The sequence below is a fragment of the Bos javanicus genome, chromosome 10, assembly GCF_032452875.1.
Source record: "Bos javanicus breed banteng chromosome 10, ARS-OSU_banteng_1.0, whole genome shotgun sequence".
Taxonomy (NCBI): domain Eukaryota; kingdom Metazoa; phylum Chordata; class Mammalia; order Artiodactyla; family Bovidae; genus Bos; species Bos javanicus.
Window position 1 is genome coordinate 84,602,619 of NC_083877.1, and position 20,500 is coordinate 84,623,118.

Below are 20,500 nucleotides of genomic sequence, written 5' to 3' on the forward strand. Positions count from 1 at the left end.
AACCGTGAAATTCCAGATGTTCAAGCTGGATTTAGAAAAGGCAGAGGAACCAGAGATCAAATTGCCAACATCCGCTGGATCAATGAAAAAGCAAGAGAGTTCCAGAAAAACATCTATTTCTGCTTTATTGACTATGCCAAAACCTTTGACTGTGTGGATCACAATAAACTGTGGAAATTTTTGAAAGAGATGGGAATACCAGACCACCTGACCTGCCTCTTGAGAAACCTGTATGCAGGTCAGGAAGCAACAGTTGGAACTGGACATGGAACAACAGACTGGTTCCAAATAGGAAAAGGAGTATGTCAAGGCTGTATATTGTCACCCTGCTTATTTAACTTCTATGCAGAGTACATCATGAGAAACGCTGGGCTGGAAGAAGCACAGCTGGAATCAAGATTGCCGGGAGAAATATCAGTAACCTCAGATATGCAGATGACACCACCCTTATGGCAGAAGGTGAACTAAAGAGTCTCTTGATGAAAGTGAAAGAGGAGAGTGAAAAATTGGCTTAAAGCTCAACATTCAGAAAACTAAGATCATGGCATCTGGTCCCATCACTTCATGGCAAATGGATAGGGAAACATGGAAACAGTGGCTGACTTTGTTTTTCTGGGCTCCAAAATCACTGCAGATTGTGACTGCAGCCATGAAATTAAAAGACGCTTACTCCTTGGAAGGAAAGTTATGACCAACCTAGATAGCATGTTCAAAAGCAGAGACATTACTTTGCCAACAAAGGTCCGTCTAGTCAAGGCTATGGTTTTTCCAGTGGTCATGTATGGATGTGAGAGTTGGACTGTGAAGAAGGCTGAGTGCCGAAGAATTGATGCTTTTGAACTGTGGTGTTGGAGAAGACTCTTGAGAGTCCCTTGGACTGCAAGGAGATTCAACCAGTCCATCCTAAAGGAGATCAGTCCTGGGTGTTCATTGGAAGGACTGATGTTGAAGCTGAAACTCTAATACTTTGTCCACCTGATGCAAAGAACTGACTCATTGGAAAAGACCCTGATGCTGGGAAAGATTGAGGGCAGGAAGAGAAGGGGACTACAGAGGATGAGATGGTTGGATGGTATCATCGACTCAATGGACATGGGTTTGGGTGTATGCCAGGAGTTGGTGATGGACAGGGAGGCCTGGCCTGGGGCGGTTCATGGGGTCACCAAGAGTCGGACACGACTGAGCAACTGAACTGAACCCTGGACTGCAGGATTAATAATTAACGGTAACTTTTGCTTTAGCAGACACTTTCTTCCACTCAAGCAATAGCGGACTGCACATACTCCAGGAGACCTCACAAAGCAGTTTAGCGAGTGTCCCTACCACAACCCACGGGAGTAGCTCTAAGGTTCCAACTGCGACGGCCTTTTAGGGAGGTGGAGAGACGCCAAGCCCTGCTCTTGACTCTGACGGGCCACGCCTTTTCCGTTGGGATCTGGATGGCAGTGACAGTGACGCTGGAGCCCGCGGGCCGCTGCCGCTGGGACGAGCCCGTGCGCATCACTGTGCGCGGCCTGGCGCCGGGGCAGCCGGTCACGCTGCGCGCGTCCCTGCGCGACGAGAAAGGCGCGCTCTTCAGGGCCCACGCGCGCTACTGCGCCGACGCCGCCGGCCTGCTGGACCTGGAGCGCGCGCCCGCGCTAGGCGGGAGCTTCGCAGGGCTCGAGCCCATGGGGCTGTTCTGGGCGCTGGAGCCTGAGGAGCCCTTAACGCGGCTGGTGAAGCGGGACGTACAGACGCCCTTCGTCGTGGAGCTGGAGGTGCTCGACGGTCACGAGCCCGAGGCCCAGCGGCTCCTGGGCCGGGCGGTGCACAAGCGCGACTTCCTGGCACCCGGAGTGCGGCGCGAGCCGGTGCGCGCGGGCCGGGTGCGCGCCACGCTCTTCCTGCCTCCAGGTGAGCCGCTCCCTTCCCAGGCTGTTGTGGAAAGCTGGGTATAGTCCCGAGACCCTGGGCGGCCCCTTGTCTGCCTACGGAACCCTGTGGTTGTGGAACTTCTCCAAACTAGCCCCCAAGCTCCAGAGTCTACCATGAATTTTGGGTGGCAGTTTCTCTAAATTTCAGTGCACTGCCTGGAGGTACTGCTTGGAGGTACTGCCACTCCCTTAGCTGTATGCTAAAAGTGCTTTCAGCCGACTCAGAAAGGACATTTATGCTGCTTATGTGCCAGCCACGCAGCTGTATCTCAGATATTAATGCTAATATTAGGCAATGACTTCTGCTGATGTGCAAGAATGATTTTTGCCTTCTTTCACATCAAACTTACTGAAAAACAAACAAACTGCTTGCAGGTCCCCTCCTCCTGTCATAAACCGTCTGTCAGTGGTTCTCAACCTGGATGATTTTCCCTTCTCCAAGGGTATTTGGCAATATCTGGAGACATTTTTGCTTATCACAACTCAGGGAGGGAGTGCTATTGGCACCTAGTGGGTAGTGGGTAGAGGCCAGAGACGGTGCAAAAAACCCACAGTGCACAGGACAACCCCACAAAAAGAATTATCTTGCTCAAAGTTATCTATAGTGCTAAGGTTAGAAACGCTAGTCTAAGTAAAAACAAGATGCTTGCTAGGTAAAAGTGGTCTGCAAACCGGACAGGTGACCCACCCCTTCCAACCAAACTCCTGACTGAAACCCCTACTATATACAAATGCTGGAGCTGCCACTGTTCACAGAATCCCTAAACTGAATCCTGTGACTTTCTCCAAAACAGGAAGCCCTACTTTATTCTTACAGTTCTTTGGCAATTTACAACCTTAACTGGTCGCTGCCCACTCAACTATGAACTCCTGGGGCTGGAATTGTGACTTACATATCTCCATATCTCTATATTCCTAGAGACTTACACAGGGATATAATAGGAGCTCAATAAATCTTGCTGACTCAATAAGAATCTCCTAAAGACTTTCAGTTAAAAAAAATTTTTTTTCACTGCCCAACCGTATTTCAATTAAGTCAACTGTTAACTATTTTAGTACTACTGTGGCCCACTTAAAATTTATTGTGTTCCGACTCAAAGACTTTATGTAAACAATGTAGAAAAGTTCAATCATTTAACAAATATATATTAAATCAAGGATTATGCTACTTACAGTAGCTAGCAAAGTCAGACGTGGGCTTCATTGTACCTCCCGCCTATTAGAGTATGTAGGCAACTATACTTGGATCGATGAATGGTAAGTGATATGATATGGGAATTGTAGGCCCAGGGTGCTGGTGGGAACAAATGAAATACTACCTAATTCAACTCAGCCTGAGGGGGTTGGTGGGGGAGGTTGGGAAAGCTACCAGGAATGGAGATCTAAACTTAAATTTGAAGACTGATGAATCAACCAGGTCAAAAAAGGTGGCGAGGGGAGGAGAATAGTGTACACCATTTTCAGGGGCCAATGAGAACAGGGCACATTTAGGGATGGCATTCTTTAAGGCTGGAGCAGAGAGCGTAAGGAGTTAGGGAATATATTCTAATAATGCCCTGTATTTGTAGAGTGTTTTACAGCTGTCAAAGCATTCTCAGGTGTTTTTTTTTTTTTTAGGAAAATTTGGTAGAAATGTATATTTCATGCTGTTATTTCTAACTTGGTTCATATTATCATTATTGTTTTTTGCAAATATGTGAAAATTTCTGGAGAAAATAAGGCATTTTGTTCCCCCTCCCTTCTCCCCAAAGTTTATTTAAAAAAAAAAAGTAAAAAGAGTCCTCCTCCACCTTAACACCCCCACTTCATCCCCAACCTTCCTTGCTTTAAAAACTCCTTTTTGCTGACCAAATTCTGAATCTCAAGAATGTCTTCTTAGCGCTTAAAACCCTTATTATTTGTGGTGCTCTCCAGGCAGCAAACCCTTTCCTGGAATCCTCGACCTGTTTGGAAGTAGTGGGGGCCTTTGTGAATACAGGGCCAGCCTTCTGGCCGGACATGGTTTTGCTGTGCTTGCCCTGGCTTATTTCAGATTTGAAGACCTCCCTGAACATCTGAATGATGTGTGCCTGGAGTATTTTGAAGAAGCCGTGAACTTCATGCTACAGCATCCAAAGGTGGGTTCTGGCGCTTGCCTGAATGCAGAGCAGAGCGGGTGAAGCCAACACAGGGCTGGATCCAAAAGCTCTACCAGGACACCCAGGGCTGGAAATATGGCATGAGATACAAAGGCTTATTCAAAAGTTGTTAGGATTATTGTTTTCATTTCTGCCTATCTCTCTTCAATCCCCTGTGACTCAATTCCGTTTAGTTCTTGATCAGAATTCAAAGAGTTGGACTTAAAAGTCACTAACGTTGAGTTCTGGTTCTGGGTCTACTACCTAGTGGCCTTATAGTCCTGAATAAAGGAGGTGCCTCTCTGGGATTCAGTTTTTCTCATTTATAAGATTAATGTAGGTTCTTCCCTGGTGCTCCAGTAGTGGCCCACTTGCACCTACACCGCAGGGGCAGAGGCGTGATCTCTGGTCAGGGAACTAAGATCCTGCATGTGCACCACCCCCCACCCCCCCGCCAAAAAAAAAATTAATGTAAATGTGTAGAGGAGTAAAGTTTGCCTATAAAGAGATTTTTGAAGGAACAGGTGACATTTGAATAAGGCATTTGTATTTGATGCTGTGAAGGAATCATTAATTTTGTTAAGTGTATTAACTGCATTATGGTTTTGTAGATAAAGTTCTTATCTGAGACTGAAAAAGTTAATTAAAACATTTTGGAATTATTATAAATGGAATGGAATACATACTCTTTGCTACTATCTAGACTTAAAGAAACCCAAACATTCTAATGTTAAGGAGTAAGATGTACTGCAAAGTCTAATTCTGTTAGAATTCAGGGACTAGTCTCAACAAAGCTGCTAAACCTAGATGATCTTGAACTGATGATTTACTTATGGGTTATAAGGCCCCAGGAACAAGAAGAGACTAATATATATTATCAGGCTGGGAGCCTTTTGTTTTAGATGACCACTCTCTGGCCTTCCTTTGGCTGCATTCCTGCCCACAGGGTGTGGAGTTTGAGGGACCAAGGGAATATGTCTACCTGGAAACCATGTGCCCCTCCCACCATGCCCTTTAGACCTGGAACCCCAGAATTATCTGCCAACCAGCTCTGATCTTGCTTCCAGGCCCTATTCTGCTTCTCTGGGTCCATTCATGGGAATATACCTAGGCCTTACACATATAGGCTGGGGTGTCCATGTGTAAGGGGGCTCTTAAGGTACAATGTGGAGCCAGGGATGGGAAGAGAAGGAGAGTTGGCTAAAAACCAGAGACTGGGGCAGGGGCTGGTGCTCCCCCCATGCCATGTTCCAGTACAGAACTCCAAGGAGTTCCAAGATATAAAATTTGATCCTGACCTTATAAGTTGTTATGGAGGTGTATTTATCAAGGTTACAGGAAAAATATATTTTATTTAACTTTTAAATATTTGTAACTTTTTAAAGTATTTAGGTATAGAGTATATGGGCCTCTGTGTGTACTCTTGACCCAGTTGCCATAAATGTTAGTGGAGGCCCTGTGTACTAGGAAATTAATTGATTTGCCCATTAGAAAATATATTTGAACTTTGTGGACTGTTGCGTAAGGATGAAAAGCAAATGACATTTCAGAAAGCTGCCTAGAGAATGTAAAATCACAGTTAAATTCTCCACTTATGAATTCTAAACTTGTTCTCGCTCTCTCTTTTCATCAGGTGAAAGGCCCTGGTGTTGGGCTTCTTGGCTTTTCCAAAGGAGGTGATCTGTGTCTCTCAATGGCCTCTTTCTTGAAGGGCATCACAGCCACTATAGTTATTAATGCCTGCGTGGCCAACACACTAGCTCCTCTGCATTACAAAGATATGATTATTCCTGAGCTCAGCTATGACCTAGAAAAATATACAATCACTGAGTCAGGCTTTTTAAATTTTGTGGATATTTGGGGCAACCCACTAGAGAAAACCAACCACCAAAGTCTTATTCCATTGGAAAAGGCCCAGGGGCCCTTCCTGTTTATTGTTAGCATGGATGATCATAACTGGAAGAGTGAAGTCTATGCTCGTATAGCCTCTGAACGGTTACAAGCCCATGGGAAAGACAGACCCCAGATAATCTACTATCCAGGAACTGGCCATTGTATTGACCCACCTTATTTTCCTCTTTGTAGAGCCTCTGTGCATGCAGTTTTGGGCCAACCAGTATTCCATGGAGGTGAGCCAAAGGCTCACTCAAATGCACAAGCAGATGCCTGGCAGCAAATTCAAACTTTCTTCCATAAACATCTCAATGGTAAAAAATCTGTCAGGCCCAGCAAATTGTAACACTGTAATCAGATCAGATCAGATCAGTCGCTCAGTCGTGTCCGACTCTTTGCGACCCCGTGAATCGCAGCACGCCAGGCCTCCCTGTCCATCACCAACTCCCGGAGTTCACTCAGACTCACATCCATCGAGTCAGTGATGCCATCCAGCCATCTCATCCTCTGTCATCCCCTTCTGCTCCTGCTCCTAATCCCTCCCAGCATCAGAGTCTTTTCCAATGAGTCAACTCTTTGCATGAGGTGGCCAAAGTACTGGAGTTTCAGCTTTAGCATCATTCCTTCCAAGGAAATCCCAGGGCTGATCTCCTTCAGAATGGACTGGTTGGATCTCCTTGCAGTCCAAGGGACTCTCAAGACTCTTCTCCAACACCACAGTTCAAAAGCATCAATTCTTCGGCACTCAGCCTTCTTCACAGTCCAACTCTCACATCCATACATGACCACAGGAAAAACCACTGTAATCATAGACCATATATTAATAAAAATCCTGGATTTCTCTGGTAGTCCATGGTTAAGACTCTGCAGGGCACATGGTTTCAATCTCTGGTCTAGGAAGATTCCACATGCTACATACAATACAGCTAAGCCCACGTGCCACAACTCCTGAAGCCCAAACACTCTAGAGCCCATGCTCTGCAACAAGAGAAAGTACCATAAATGAGAAGCCTGTGCACCCCAACCTGACAGTAGCCCCCACTTGCCACAACTAGAGAAAGCCTGTGTGCAGCAATGAAGACCCAGCACAGCCAAAAATAAGAATATAAATAAAAAATAAATAAAACCAACTGTATTTTTTTTTAAATCCTATCCATACAACATGTGGTGGGTTTTCTAGAGCACCCAGCAAACATTTTGTAACAAAACAACCATCTCTGACTCCTTGTCAGGTCCTATCAGCCCTAGCAACCCTACTTTGTTCATTGATGGGTCCATCCCTTTCTTCCCTGAACTTTTCCCAGTGTATTTAGGCTAAACCCTGATCTTATCTGTAGGACCAATCTTAACCTTAAGCAGGAAAAATATAAGAAGTGCCTGCCCAAGTCTCAACTGCTGGCCTAGATTTGGCCTTGAGTTCTGCTTCTGAAGACTGAGCTTTTGTTCCACTGAGAGTCCCATACACTCTTTGGGCCCTAACTGACCATATCTGGCTCCCCGGTGATTCAGACAGTAAAGAGTCTGCCTGCAATGTGAGAGACCCAGGTGCAATCCCTGGATCAGATATATCCCCTGGAGAAGGAAAGGGCAACCCACTCCAGTATTCTTGCCTGGACAGTCCATGGACAGAGGAGCCTAGTGGGCTACAGTGCATGGGGTCATAAAGAGTTGGACACGACTGAGCGACTTAACACTTTTTGACCGTATCTGAAGCTTGGGAACCTGCCCACTGAAGTCTTTTAAGGAATGGACTGTGCTTCATTCTTGTCTCTGAACCCCACTCTGAAGTTTGGGAGCATCGACATACTTAATATCTTAAGCTTTGCTTTTATTTTATGAATGCAGAGCTTTGCTTTTATGACAGAGAACCTAGACTTCAATCTCTTCCTTACTGAGAAAGTATCCTTTACAAATTTTGAATTTAAAATTCAAAAGATACTTTACAAAATAAAATTGAATCCTTTATCAAAAAAGCATTTGTTGTAAGTGAAACAGTTTACTGATATATACTGTTGATATATTAACACTTACTCTTTATTTATTGTCTGAATTTTCAATCTTGGAACTTGGCTACCTAGAGGAATGCCTTGACACCAGCAGATTTTGGGGACTTAATCTTTGGATGTCAGATTATACCTGACAAATCAGATTTCCTCTCTGCACCATCGGTTCCTATTAACTTCCTACTGGGAAGGACTGGGATCAGTCTCTCTCAATCCATTGCCTTGTATTGGGCACTATCTAGAGTTATGAGACCAAAGCAAAGGGTCTTCTGTGAGTGCAAGAAAAATTTTCTGAGACACATCACTTGGTTTGCTGAGTGCACACTAAGTCTTTCACCAATTTGAGTCTATTCAAGCAAATGCCCATTAGACCTTAACTAATGAAAAGAAGCCCAGCGTGCTGCAGTTCGTGGAGTCGCAAAGAGTCAGACACGACTTAGCAACTAAACAACAACAATGAAAAGAAGGGTTTCTTAGAAGTTACCTAGTTTTTGACCGGTTGTTTAAAAATGTGTTGAGTGTATTTATTTATTGTGTAGTATAATTTTCTGTAATTTGAATTGTTGAAGCCTCTGCTTTAACTCACTCCTGGGTGGTTCTACTACCCTAGAGATGCCTTTGGGATGGGACACCATAGAAAGAAGTTATAAAGAAGGTGGGGGGGAGGGTAAGGGCCAAGGTAACACCAGAAGCTAAATATGAGGATGATGACTTAACATCTCTGCATACCAAAGGAATTAGGTGTAGGGACAGCCCTCCACCTCCGTTTATCTCTTACTGATAAAGTAGCCTTGAAATGCCCTACACTGACTAAAGATATTTGGTGACTTTCCCCTGAGAGTTGATTATATGTGACCAGTTAGCTTTAAGAATATGAAAAGGCAAAAAGATATGATGTTGAAAGACGAACCCCCTAGGTTGGTAGGTGTCCAGTATGCTACTAGAGAAGAGTGGAGAAGTATCTCTGGAAGGCATGAAGAGGCTAAGCCAAAGCAGAAACAATGCCCAGTTGTGGATGTGTCTGGTAGTGAAAAGTAAAGTCCAATGCTGTAAAGAACAATACTGCATAGGAACCTGGAATGTTAGGTCCATGAATCAACGTAAATTGGAAGTGGTCAAACAGAAGATGGCAAGAGTGAACATTGGCATTTTAGAAATCAGTGAACTAAAATGGACAGGAATGGGCAAATTTAATTCAGATGACCATTATATTTACTACTGTGGGCAAGAACCCCTTAGAAGAAATGCTGTAGCCCTCATAGTCAACAAAAAAGTCTAAAGTGCAGTACTTGGGTGCAGTCTCAAAAACAACAGAATGATCTTGGGTCACTTCCAAGGCAAACTTTCACTATCACAGTAATCCAAATCTATGCCCCAACCACTAATGCCAAAGAAGCTGAAGTTGAATGGATCTATGAAGACCTACAAGACCTAGAACTAACACTAAAAAAAAAAAAAAAAAAAGATATCCTTTCCATCATTCTGCTGCTGCTGCTAAGTCGATCCTCTGTTCATGGGACTTGCCAGGCAAGAGTACTGGAGTGGGTTGCCATTGCCTTCTCTGCCTTTCCATCATAGGGACTGGAATGCAAATTAGAAAGTCAAGAGATACCTGGAGTAACAGGCAAGTTTGGCCTTGGAGTACAAAATGAAGCAAGGCAAAGGTTAAGAGAGTTTTGCCAAGAGAATGCACTAGTCATAGCAAACATCCTCTTCCAATAACACAAGAGACGACTCTACACATGGACATCACCAGATGGTCAACAGATTGATTATATTCCTTGTAGCCAAAGATGGAGAAGCTCTCTACCATCAGCAAAAATAAGACTGGGAGCTGACTGTGGCTCAGATCATGAACTCCTTATTGCAAAATTCAGACTTAAATTGAAGAAAGTAGGGAAAACCACTAGGCCATTCAGGTATGACCTAAATCAATCTCTTATGATTATACAGTGGAAGTTGTAGGGAATATGCTATGCACAGGCCTGTACTATAATTAACAGGGCCTCTTTGAAAAATAAAAATGACTTTCTCATCACCCCCAGGCAAAGGGCTGGGAGTAGTAAACAGTACATCCTGGAAAGATATCTTTTTTTTTTTTTTTGAAGATGAGGTAGAAGTTTTATTATTGATGGTAAATATATTATGATAAAAAGCTTAAAAATAAGACAAATTTAAATGAAATTGATTTTCAATTCCATTATTTTTGAGGAAAGATATCTTGAAAACAAGATGTTGAAGTCCTGATGTGACTGATGGAAAACCATTAGTGACTGTTCCCGTAACCAGAGCCTTGAGGGAGTTGCTGAGAAAGGGCTAAACAAAGTCATGAAAGGCCTGAAGGTTTGACACTGAGGACTGTGCATCATATATCTTTATCCCCAATCTGAGATTGTAAAGAACAGATATCTCTAGAGCACAATTAAGGAAGTAGACATTAACAATAAAAGGCAGGCAAGGATTAGGATCTGAGTCTTATTTTTCCTTATTCTTCTGCAGCACTGCTCTCTCAGGTCAGTTCATTGGGCTGGTCCCGACAGAAGTGACAAATAGATTCAAAGGATTAGATCTGATAGAGTGCCTGAAGAACTATGGACAGAGGTTCGTAACATTGTACATGAGGCGGTGATCAAAACCATCCCCAAGAAATGCAAGAGGGCAAAATGGTTGTTTGAGGAGGCCTTACAAATAGCTGAGAAAAGAAGAGAAGCTAAAGGCAAAGGAGAAAAGGAAAAATATACCCATCTGAAAGCAGAGTTCCAGAGAATAGCAAGGAGAGCTAAGAAAGCCTTCCTCAGTGATCAATGCAGAGAAATAGAGGAAAACAATAGAATGGAAAAGACTAGAGATCTCTTCAAGAAAATTAGTGATACCAAGGGAACATTTCATGCAAAGATGGGCTCGATAAAGGACAGAAATGGTATGGACCTAATAGAGGCAGAAGATAGTAAGAAGAGGTGGCAAGAATACACAGAAGAACTATACAAAAAGGATATTCATGGCCCAGATAATCATGATGGTATGATCACTCACCTGGAGCCAGACATCCTGGAGTCCAAAGTCAAGTGGGCCTTAGGAAGCATCACTACAAACAAAGCTAGTGGAAGCATCACTACAAACAAAGCTAATGGAGGTGATGGAATTCCAGCTGAGCTATTTCAAATCCTAAAAGATGATGCTGTGAAAGTGCTGCACTCGATATGCCAGCAAATTTGGAAAACTCAGCAGTGGCCACAGGACTGGAAGAGATCAGTTTTCATTCCAATCCCAAAGAAGGGCAATGCAATAAAATGTTCAAATTACTGCACAATTGCATTCATTTCATTCACATGGTAGCAAAGTAATCCTCAAAATTCTTCAAGTTAGGCATCAACAGTATGAGAACCGAGAAATTCCAGATGTACAAGGTGGATTTAGAAAAGGCAGAAGAACCAGAGATCAAATTGTCAACATCCACTGGATCATAGAAGAAGCAAGAGAATTCCAGAAGAATATCTACTTCTGCTTCAATGACTACGCCAAAGCCTTTGACTGTGTGGATCACAACAAAGTGTGGAAAATTCTTAGAAGAGATGAGAATACTGGACCACCTTACCTGCCTCCTGTGAAACTGGTATGCAGGTCAAGAAGCAACAGTTAGAACCAGACATGGAACAATGGACTGGTTCCAAACTGGGAAAGGAGTACATCAAGGCTGTATATTGTCACCCTGCTTATTTAACTTATATGCGGAGCACATCATGCAAAATGCCAGGATGGATGGAGCACAAGCTGGAATCAAGATTTTGGGAGAAATATCAATAACCTCAGATATGCAGATGACACTACCTTTATGATAGAAAGCAAAGAGGAATCAAAGATACTCTTGATGAAGGGGAAAAGTGAAAGTGTTAGTCGCTCAGCCATGTCCAACTCTTTGTGACCCTGTGGACTGTAGCCTGCCAAGCTCCTTTGTCCATGGGATTTTTCCGGGCAAGAATACTGGAGTGCATTGCCATTTCTTTCTCCAGGGGATCTTTCTGACCCAGGGATAGAACCTAGGTTTCCTGCATTGCAGACAGAGTCTTTACCGTCTGAGCCCCCAGGGAAGCCCTAGAGAGTGAAAAAGCTGGCTCAAAACTCAACATTCAAAAAACAAAGATCATGGATTCAGTCGCATTACTTCATGACAAATGGGTGGGAACACGATGGAAACAGTGAAAGACTTTATTTTCTTGGGCTCCAAAATCACTTCGGACAGTGACTTCAGCCATGAAATTAAAAGATGTCTGCTCCTTGGAAGAAAAGCAATGATAAACCTAGACAGCATATTAAAAAGCAGAGACATTACTTTGCCAACAAAGGTCTATCTAGTCAAAGCTATGGTTTTTCCAGTAGTCATGTATGGATGTCAGAGCTGGACAATAAAAAAGACTGAGTGCTGAAGAATTGATGTCTTCAAACCATGGTGCTGGAGAAGACTCTTGAGAGTCCCTTGGACTGCAAGGAAATCAAACCAGTCAATCCTAAAGGAAATCAACCCTGAATATTCATTGGAAAGACTCATGCTGAAGCTGAAGCTCCAATACTTTGGCCAACTGATGTGAAGAACTGACTCATTGGAAAAGACCCTGATGCTGGAAAAGATTGAAGGCAGGAGGAGAAGGGGATGACAGAGGATGAGATGGTTGGATGGCATCACTGACTCAATGGACATGAGTTTGAGCAACTCCAGGAGACAAGGAAGGAAAGGGAAGCCTGTCATGCTGTAGTCCACTGGGTCGCAAAGAATAGGACACAACTGAGCGACTGAACAACAAGCTCTAAGATTTCAAGATTTCAAAAAGTTTTCTTGGTGTTAAAAAGTTACCTAAAATATGGCAAATGTTAATTAAAAGGGAGAAAGGGAAAAGGTATGCATAAAATGGAGCCAGAAATGAGGCCCATACAATAATGCTTATTATGAAGTTCTATATACCTGCTTTGATTGGGCCACTCATTCAGCTGTTTGTTTGCTAATTGTCTATGCAAAGAAGGAAACAACCAGTTACACAAAATTTACAGCACTCATAAAATAAAAGTAGAGCTTAGAAATCAATTCCTCCCAAAGGCTTTCTTACTAAGAAACATTAAATGATTAAAAGGTAGTACCCTCAAGATTGCCTCTAACAGTAGATATAAATCCCAGGCTCTACCACTTTCTGTGTGACCATGGGTAAGTTATTAACTTCTCTAAGCCTCCATGTCCTTATATATAAAGTGGGGATAATTATAATGATAATAATGGAAACTACTTCACTGGGCTATTATGATTAAATTAAATTGTCTAAGTAAAGCATGGAACATATTTAAACTCAAATATTAGGGTTTCCCTGATGGCTCAGACGGTGAAGAATCTGTCTGTAATGTGCAATGCAGGAGACTCAGGTTCAGTCCCTGGGTCGGGAAGATCCCTTGGAGGAGGGCATGGCAATCCACTCCAGTATTCTAGCCTGGAGAATTCCATGGACAGAGGAGCCTGATGGGCTACAGTCCATGGGGTCACAAAGAGACAGATACGACTGAGTGATATTTAAACTCAAATGTTAGCTCTTATTATTTCAGATGAGGAAATTTGAGACCTGGGAGGATTAAGAAATATATTCAGTTGATAGGAGAACAGGGTCAGCCCAACTCCAAAGCCCAAGCCTTCACACAGCTTTCCAGCTGGATGAGATAAGCTCAAATAGTGTAGATCTGACTGATGAGGATTACTGGGAAGTTAAAGGTCTATTAGGGTCACATATTGGAGGCTCCATAAACCAAATTGGACAGTTAAGATTTAAAATGATAAGAAATAAGGAACCATTTATAACATACTAATTTTTATTTTTTAATGACTGCCAATAATTTTCCCTTATGCTTAGTGGCTCAAAAAAGTTGACGTCAAAAAGAAAAGCTTAATTAGAAACACACACAAAAAGTAATAAAAACAAAAAACAAATCAGAAAATATAGCCAAATTTAGCCCATTGTTCTGCTTTCCTTTGTATATCTATTGCCCTTGGATGTACTTCCATCAGGGTGAGACAGACCAGTGAACCATTTTGAAAGCAAATATATGTTTTTGTCAACCACTGATCATTTAAAAAAAAACTGTATAAACCTGTTACAAATATCAGCCAAGTGAAAGCCACAAACACATCTTAATTCCTTTGGTGTATCATGATTAAGCTATTGTGTACATTCATTTTAAATGGTCTTTGAACACTGGGAAGGTAAAAGCTTGTCAAAGGGATTCTCTTCCTTCAGGTGGTACATGCTGAGGTGTATAAAATCCACCATTCATGTCACTTTAATAATGAATGTGGGGAGCAGAAGTCAAAATTACTTGAGTTGTTTTCTAAAACTGGGAGTCAGCTATATGTTGTCCAAAGACAGACTTTAAACAAAGTACTTTTCAAAAAGACAGGATTGTTGGTCCAGTAACTATGTGCTTTCAGTGGCAAATATTTTCCATCCATGAATCAGAATACATGATAATTACTATCTTATTTATGGAATAAGTGGGATAAGATGCATATTTGAAAATGAGGTTGTTTCAAAAAGAATTCAAGATTACACATCCACACATCTTTCATGACACAGCAATTTAATAGAATGTTTTTACTTGGGTTAATTTAAGGGACTAGATCTGATAGACAGAGTGCCTGATGAACTATGGACAGAGGTTCGTGACATTGTACAGGAGATAGGGATCAAGACCATCCCCAAGAAAAAGAAATGCAAAAAAGCAAAATGGCTGTCTGAGGAGGCCTTACAAATAGCTGTGAAAAGAAAAGAAGCGAAAAGCAAAGGAGAAAAGGAAAAATATACCCATTTGAATGCAGAGTTCCAAAGAATAGCAAGGAGAGATAAGAAAGCCTTCCTCAGCGATCAATGCAAAGAAATAGAGGAAAACAATAGAATGGGAAAGACTAGAGATCTCTTCAAGAAAATTAGAGATACCAAGGGAATATTTCATGCAAAGATGGGCTCAATAAAGGACAGAAATGGTAAGGACCTAACAGAAGCAGAAGATATTAAGAAGAGGTGGCAAGAATACACAGAAGAACTGTATAAAAAAGATCTTCGTGACCAAGATAATCACCATGGTGTGATCACTCACCTAGAGCCAGACATCATGGAATGTGAAGTCAAGTGGGCCTTAGGAAGCATCACTATAAACAAAGCTAGTGGAGGTGATGGAATTCCAGTTGAGCTATTTCAAATCCTGAAAGATGATGCTGTGAAAGTGCTGCACTCAATATGCCAGCCAATTTGGAACACTCAGCAGTGGCCACAGGACAGGAAAAGGTCAGTTTTCATTCCAATCCCAAAGAAAGGCAATGCCAAACAATGCTCAGACTACTGCACAACTGCACTCATCTCACACACTAGTAAAGTAACGCTCAAAATTCTCCAAGCCAGGCTTCAGCAATATGTGAACCAGTTCAAGCTGGTTTTAGAAAAGGCAGAGAAACCAGAGATCAAATTGCCAACATCTGCTGGATCATGGAAAAAGCAAGAGAGTTCCAGAAAAACATCTATTTCTGCTTTATTGACTATGCCAAAACCTTTGACTGTGTGGATCACAAACTGTGGAAAATTCTTCAAGAGATGAGAATACCAGACCACCTGACCTGCCTCTTGAGAAACCTGTATGCAGGTCAGGAAGCAACAGTTAGAACTGGACATGGAACAACAGACTGGTTCCAAATAGGAAAAGGAGTATGTCAAGGCTGTATATTGTCACCCTGCTTATTTAACTTATATGCAGAGTACATCATGAAAAATGCTAGGCTAGAAAAAGTACAAGCTGGAATCAAGATTGCCGGGAGAAATATCAATAACCTCATATATGCAGATGACACCACCCTTATGGCAGAAAGTGAAGAAGAACTAAAGAGCTTCTTGATGAAAGTGAAAGAGGAGAGTGAAAAAGTTGGCTTAAAGCTCAACATTCAGAAAACTAAGGTCATGGCATCCGGTCCCATCACTTCATGGCAAATAGATGGGGAAATAGTGGAAACAGTGGCAAACTTTATTTTTCTGGGCTCCAAAATCACTGCAAATCGTGATTGCAGTCATGAAATTAAAAGACGCTCACTCCTTGGAAGGAAGGTTATGACCAACCTAGACAGCATAGGAAAAAGCAGAGACATTACTTTGTCAACAAAGGTCTGGCTAGTCAAGGCTATGGTTTTTCCAGTAGTCATGTATGGATGTGAGAGTTGGACTATACGGAAAGCTGAGCGCCGAAGAATTGATGCTTTTGAACTGTGGTGTTGGAGAAGACTCTTGAGAGTCCCTTGGGCTGCAAAGAGATCCAACCAGTTCATCCTAAAGGAGATCAGTCCTGGGTGTTCATTGAAAGGACTAATGTTGAAGCTGGAACTCCAATACTTTGTCCACCTGATGCGAAGAGCTGACTCATTTGAAAAGCTGGGAAAGATTGAGGGCAGGAGGAGAAGGGGACGACAGAGGATGAGATGGTTGGATAGCATCACTGAATCAATGGATATGAATTTGGGTAAACTCCGAGAGTTGGTGATGGACAGGGAGGCCTGTCATGCTGCAGTTCATGGAGTTGCAAAGAGTCCGACACGACTGAGCAACTGAACTGAACTGAGCTTGGGTTAATTAACCTCATTTTATAGGTGCATTTTAAGGTAGAATTCTATGGTGGAAAACAAATTGTAAATTACATATGTCAATACATTCTTACTGTTTAAGATTCAAGTAATACAGATAAAATTTTAAAAACCTCCACTCATTAATCAGTCTTAGTCTTCTCCCAGAGGTACTTACTGTTACTAACTTGAAGTGTAGCCTTCCAGAACCATGTTATATAGATATATATACAAATATTTGTATGAATGAAAAAATATGGTTTTATTTTATGGGTTCAATGCCTTTTTCTTAAAAAAAAAAAAAAAAAACCACCATAAATGTCATATAATGTAAGTTTTCCCCCCTGCATATAAAAATATACGTTTAAATAATTACACCAGGCCACAGGACAGTACAGATGATTTCCACAGTGTATACCTATGTACTCTACCTCATCTGAAACGTTTAAATCTAATTTCAGGAGTCTTTTTTTCTTTCCTTCTTTTAAGTCTTGCTTAATCTTGGAAAAATAATTTCAAGCAAGACAAGGAATTTGGCGGGAGTCTAGTACATGTGGTGGTTTAGCCGCTAAATTGTGTCCGACTCTTGGGACCCCATGGACTGTAGCCTGCCAAGGCTCTTCTGTCCATGGGATTCTCCAGGCAAGAATACTGGAGTGGATTGCCATTTCCTTCTCCACTAGTACGCGTAGCCTCCTTCAACTAGGTTTAGGAAACAGTGTCCCCTATTGCCAGAGAGGGATTTTTAGAGGCGGCATTTTCTGTCAGAAATCATTAACTTCCCATTCTCGATACTTCGAAGGGTAGGGATCCACTTTGGGATCTCCAAAAGCTCAACTAACCCCGGGCCCTCCTAAGTCACCCCTTCCTATGGCCCTTTGCTGAACGGCGCCCCAGGAGCCAAGCCAGGTCCTCTGACCCACCTGCCGGCTTCGGCCCCTCCGGGCCCTGCCCGCCGAGCGGAACCCCTGCCCCTCCGGGCCCCGCCCCCTATCCGGGCCCCGTCCCTACCAGCTGTCCGCCAGCTGGCCACGCCCCCTCCCATCCCCGTCCCGCCTACTGGACCCGGGTCCCCTGGCACCAAGCCACTTATGTTTCGCTGCGGTCAAAGCCCGGAAGATCTGGGCACCCCGTGGCTGGCTGCACTTCGAACCCCCGAGACCCCGTCCAGCTTCGGAGGTCTATGTCCACGTCATCCCCTTCCTTTCAAAAGGCCGCGACGCCTAAGACTGGGCTAAACAATGAGTTTCTGGATATTAAAGTGGAAGGCTTAGGCTCCAGGAAGGGGGCACTTTGTAGGGGGTGGGGGCGGGGGCGGGGGCGGGAGTCAGTGACCGAGGCTGCCTCGTCCTCTCGCCTGCCCACTATAAAGCAGACGGCCGAGGGAGCGGGTGTGTGTTGGGCTCGGATAGGGACCAAGCTGCAAGCTCTGGGCGGCGACTTCACAGACCTGCAGGCCAGGGGGCTTCTGTGGAGCCTCACGCCAACCGGCTTGAAGGATCCCTGCCTTCCCAAGGATGCCGAGAGCGGTGAATGAAAACTCTCCTCCCTGTGGAGGCGGCAGTCCACCCCGCGCCGTGGTGGCTGGCAATGCAGCTGGCCCTGGCGCTCGCCTCTTCCAGCAAGCAGCACCGGCTCTCCAGCCGCAGCCGCGTGGCCCTCGGGGGTTGGGGTGGGGTGCCCGCCACCTACGCGGCTTCCTGCTGCCCCCTGGTGTGTACGGCTTTTTACGCACAGGGCTTTGCAGTGGATTTAAGGACTGGACTTGGAAACTAGCTTGCTTTGCTACTTAATTTGTCATCTGAAAATAACCCGAGTGCCTTAATTCCTTTGTTTTGCCGCCTAGATATCAGGTGGGACGTTCATTCCTCTAAACCGTGGTCGGGATTTAAATTTAAGCTGCTTGGATATTTCTGCCAGGTGCCCATCTTCCTAACTTCTAGTGAAGCAGAAGTTATTCCTTGTGAGCATACATCTTGCAGGTTTGTTCTTCAGTTCAGTTCAGTCGCTCAGTCGTGTCCGACTCTTTGCAACCCCATGAACCGCAGCACGCCAGGCCTCCCTGTCCATCAACTCCCAGAGTTCACTCAAACTCACGTCCATCAAGTCGGTGATGCCATCCAGCCATCTCATCCTCTGTCATCCCCTTCTTCTCCTGCCCCCAATCCTTCCCAGCATCAGGGTCTTTTCCAGTGAGTCAACTCTTCACATGAGGTGGCCAAAGTATTGGAGTTTCAGCTTTAGCATCAGTCTTTCCAATGAACACCCAAGACTGATCTCCTTTAGGATGGACTGGTTGGACCTCCTTGCAGTCCAAGGGACTCTCAAGAGTCTTCTCCAACACCACAGTTCAAAAGCATCAATTTTTTGGCACTCAGATTTCTTCACAGTCCAACTCTCACATCCATACATGACCACTGGAAAAACCATAGCCTTGACTAGATGGACCTTTGTTGGCAAAGTAATGTCTCTGCTTTTGAATATGCTATCTAGGTTGGTCATAACTTTCCTTCCAAGGAGTAAGTGTCTTTTAATTTCATGGCTGCAATCACCATTTGCAGTGATTTTGGAGCCCAGAAAAATAAATTCTGACACTGTTTCCACTGTTTCCCCATCTATTTGCCATGAAGTGATGGGACCAGATGCCATGATCTTAGTTTTCTGAATGTTGAGCTTTAAGCCAACTTTTTCACTCTCCTCTTTCACTTTGTTCTTACCAAATCTAAAATTGCTTTAGTTTCTAGCATTAAATGCTTGTCTATCTCTGCTAGGCGGAGCTTTGTGTGAATTTAACTTTTTTCCTTATCATTTCTTGTTAAAATGGTGAGAGTAGTGGATACAAATATTGTCTGTCTGTGGTATCTGTTCAAGACCCAAAGTGACTGAGGTCACAGTATATCGTTCACACTTTCATACTGCCTTCACGTTAAGGTAAAGATGACCTTTTTGTTGTTTCTGACATACTCTAATATCGTGGAGACCTTCACCAGGATGAGAAAACTGTTTTGTTATTCATTTCATAGGTCAAAGAACAGCATAAATGAGGAAACAAGGCCTAAAGTGTTTTAATCAAATCAAATTAATCAAATCAGACAGTTAGCTGATGTTAAAATCAGGGTACAGTCAAATTCTTTGAGCTCTAACTCTGACCTTTATAAACACAGGCTGGGTGAGTGAATCAGTGAGTGTAATAATTGGGGTTTTAAGAGCCCAGTATGGCATATCCTCTCCTCTCACCCTCAGGATCCTTAGGAACAACTAAGAATCATTTAAATGAGAGATTTAACATTTTCACAGCTAGGGGATGAGAGAGGGTAGGTTTTTTTTGTTTGTTTGTTTGTTTTCAGTTTTCCCACTAAGTTTTATTTGTGCAGCCCTGGGGACAGAGGGCCTGAACCTAAAAGAAGGTGTTGGGCCTCTTGGTGGTGAAGCGTGGCTTGTGCTGGCGACAGAGGACCCGGTGGGGCAGTGGGAACTTGATCTTGGAGTCATGGAACTTGCTGGCTATGATCTCCTCCACCTTCATGATCTGGATTAAGTGGGCCCGGGCTCGGTGCCGGGCGCCCATGTCTCGGTAGCACTGGGTGACGGCGCCAGCGGTGGTCAGATCCCGGTACTCCCGGTCCATGTTGTGGGTGCCGCTGCGGGAGTCATAGCGCAGCCAGATGCCAAAGTTCTTCACTCGCAGGGGGGATTTCTCGAACACCTGCCCACAGTAGACAATTTCCCCCGAGGATTTCTTCATCTTCTTCAACTGAGACACAAAGTACCAGAAGCGGGACTTGGCAACAACATGATTAGGCGCAAAAATTCTCATGCAATAGAGGGGCAGCGTGCGGCATTTGGGGGTCGGCAGGCAGCGCCCCACCACCTTATACTCTTGAAGCGTCCCTGAGGCCTTCATGGCGCTCTACCCACGACCGCCGCCACCCTCGGAAAGGG

General features: G+C 43.7%; 2 protein-coding genes across 4 annotated transcripts; one reads left to right on the plus strand and one right to left on the minus strand.

Annotated features, from left to right (window-relative positions):
- The first annotated feature begins 1,065 nt into the window (after window positions 1-1,065).
- ACOT6 (acyl-CoA thioesterase 6) lies at window positions 1,066-6,774 on the plus strand. Of its 3 annotated transcripts, none has more exons than XM_061429401.1 (3): window positions 1,066-1,896; window positions 3,831-4,033; window positions 6,119-6,266. In XM_061429401.1, the coding sequence occupies exons 1-3, from the start codon at window positions 1,440-1,442 to the stop codon at window positions 6,164-6,166; spliced, it is 708 nt and encodes a 235-aa protein (XP_061285385.1). In that variant the 5' UTR covers window positions 1,066-1,439; the 3' UTR covers window positions 6,167-6,266. The 3 variants fall into 3 exon arrangements, with proteins under 3 accessions (XP_061285385.1, XP_061285384.1, XP_061285386.1); XM_061429400.1 differs by having other exon boundaries at window positions 1,169-1,896; window positions 5,667-6,774; XM_061429402.1 differs by having other exon boundaries at window positions 1,818-1,896; window positions 3,949-4,033; window positions 5,667-6,774.
- Window positions 6,775-19,905: 13,131 nt separating this feature from the next.
- LOC133254946 (large ribosomal subunit protein eL20-like) lies at window positions 19,906-20,500 on the minus strand. Its single transcript, XM_061429407.1, has one exon. It carries the CDS (start codon window positions 20,460-20,462, stop codon window positions 19,956-19,958), a length of 507 nt encoding a protein of 168 aa, XP_061285391.1. The 5' UTR covers window positions 20,463-20,500; the 3' UTR covers window positions 19,906-19,955.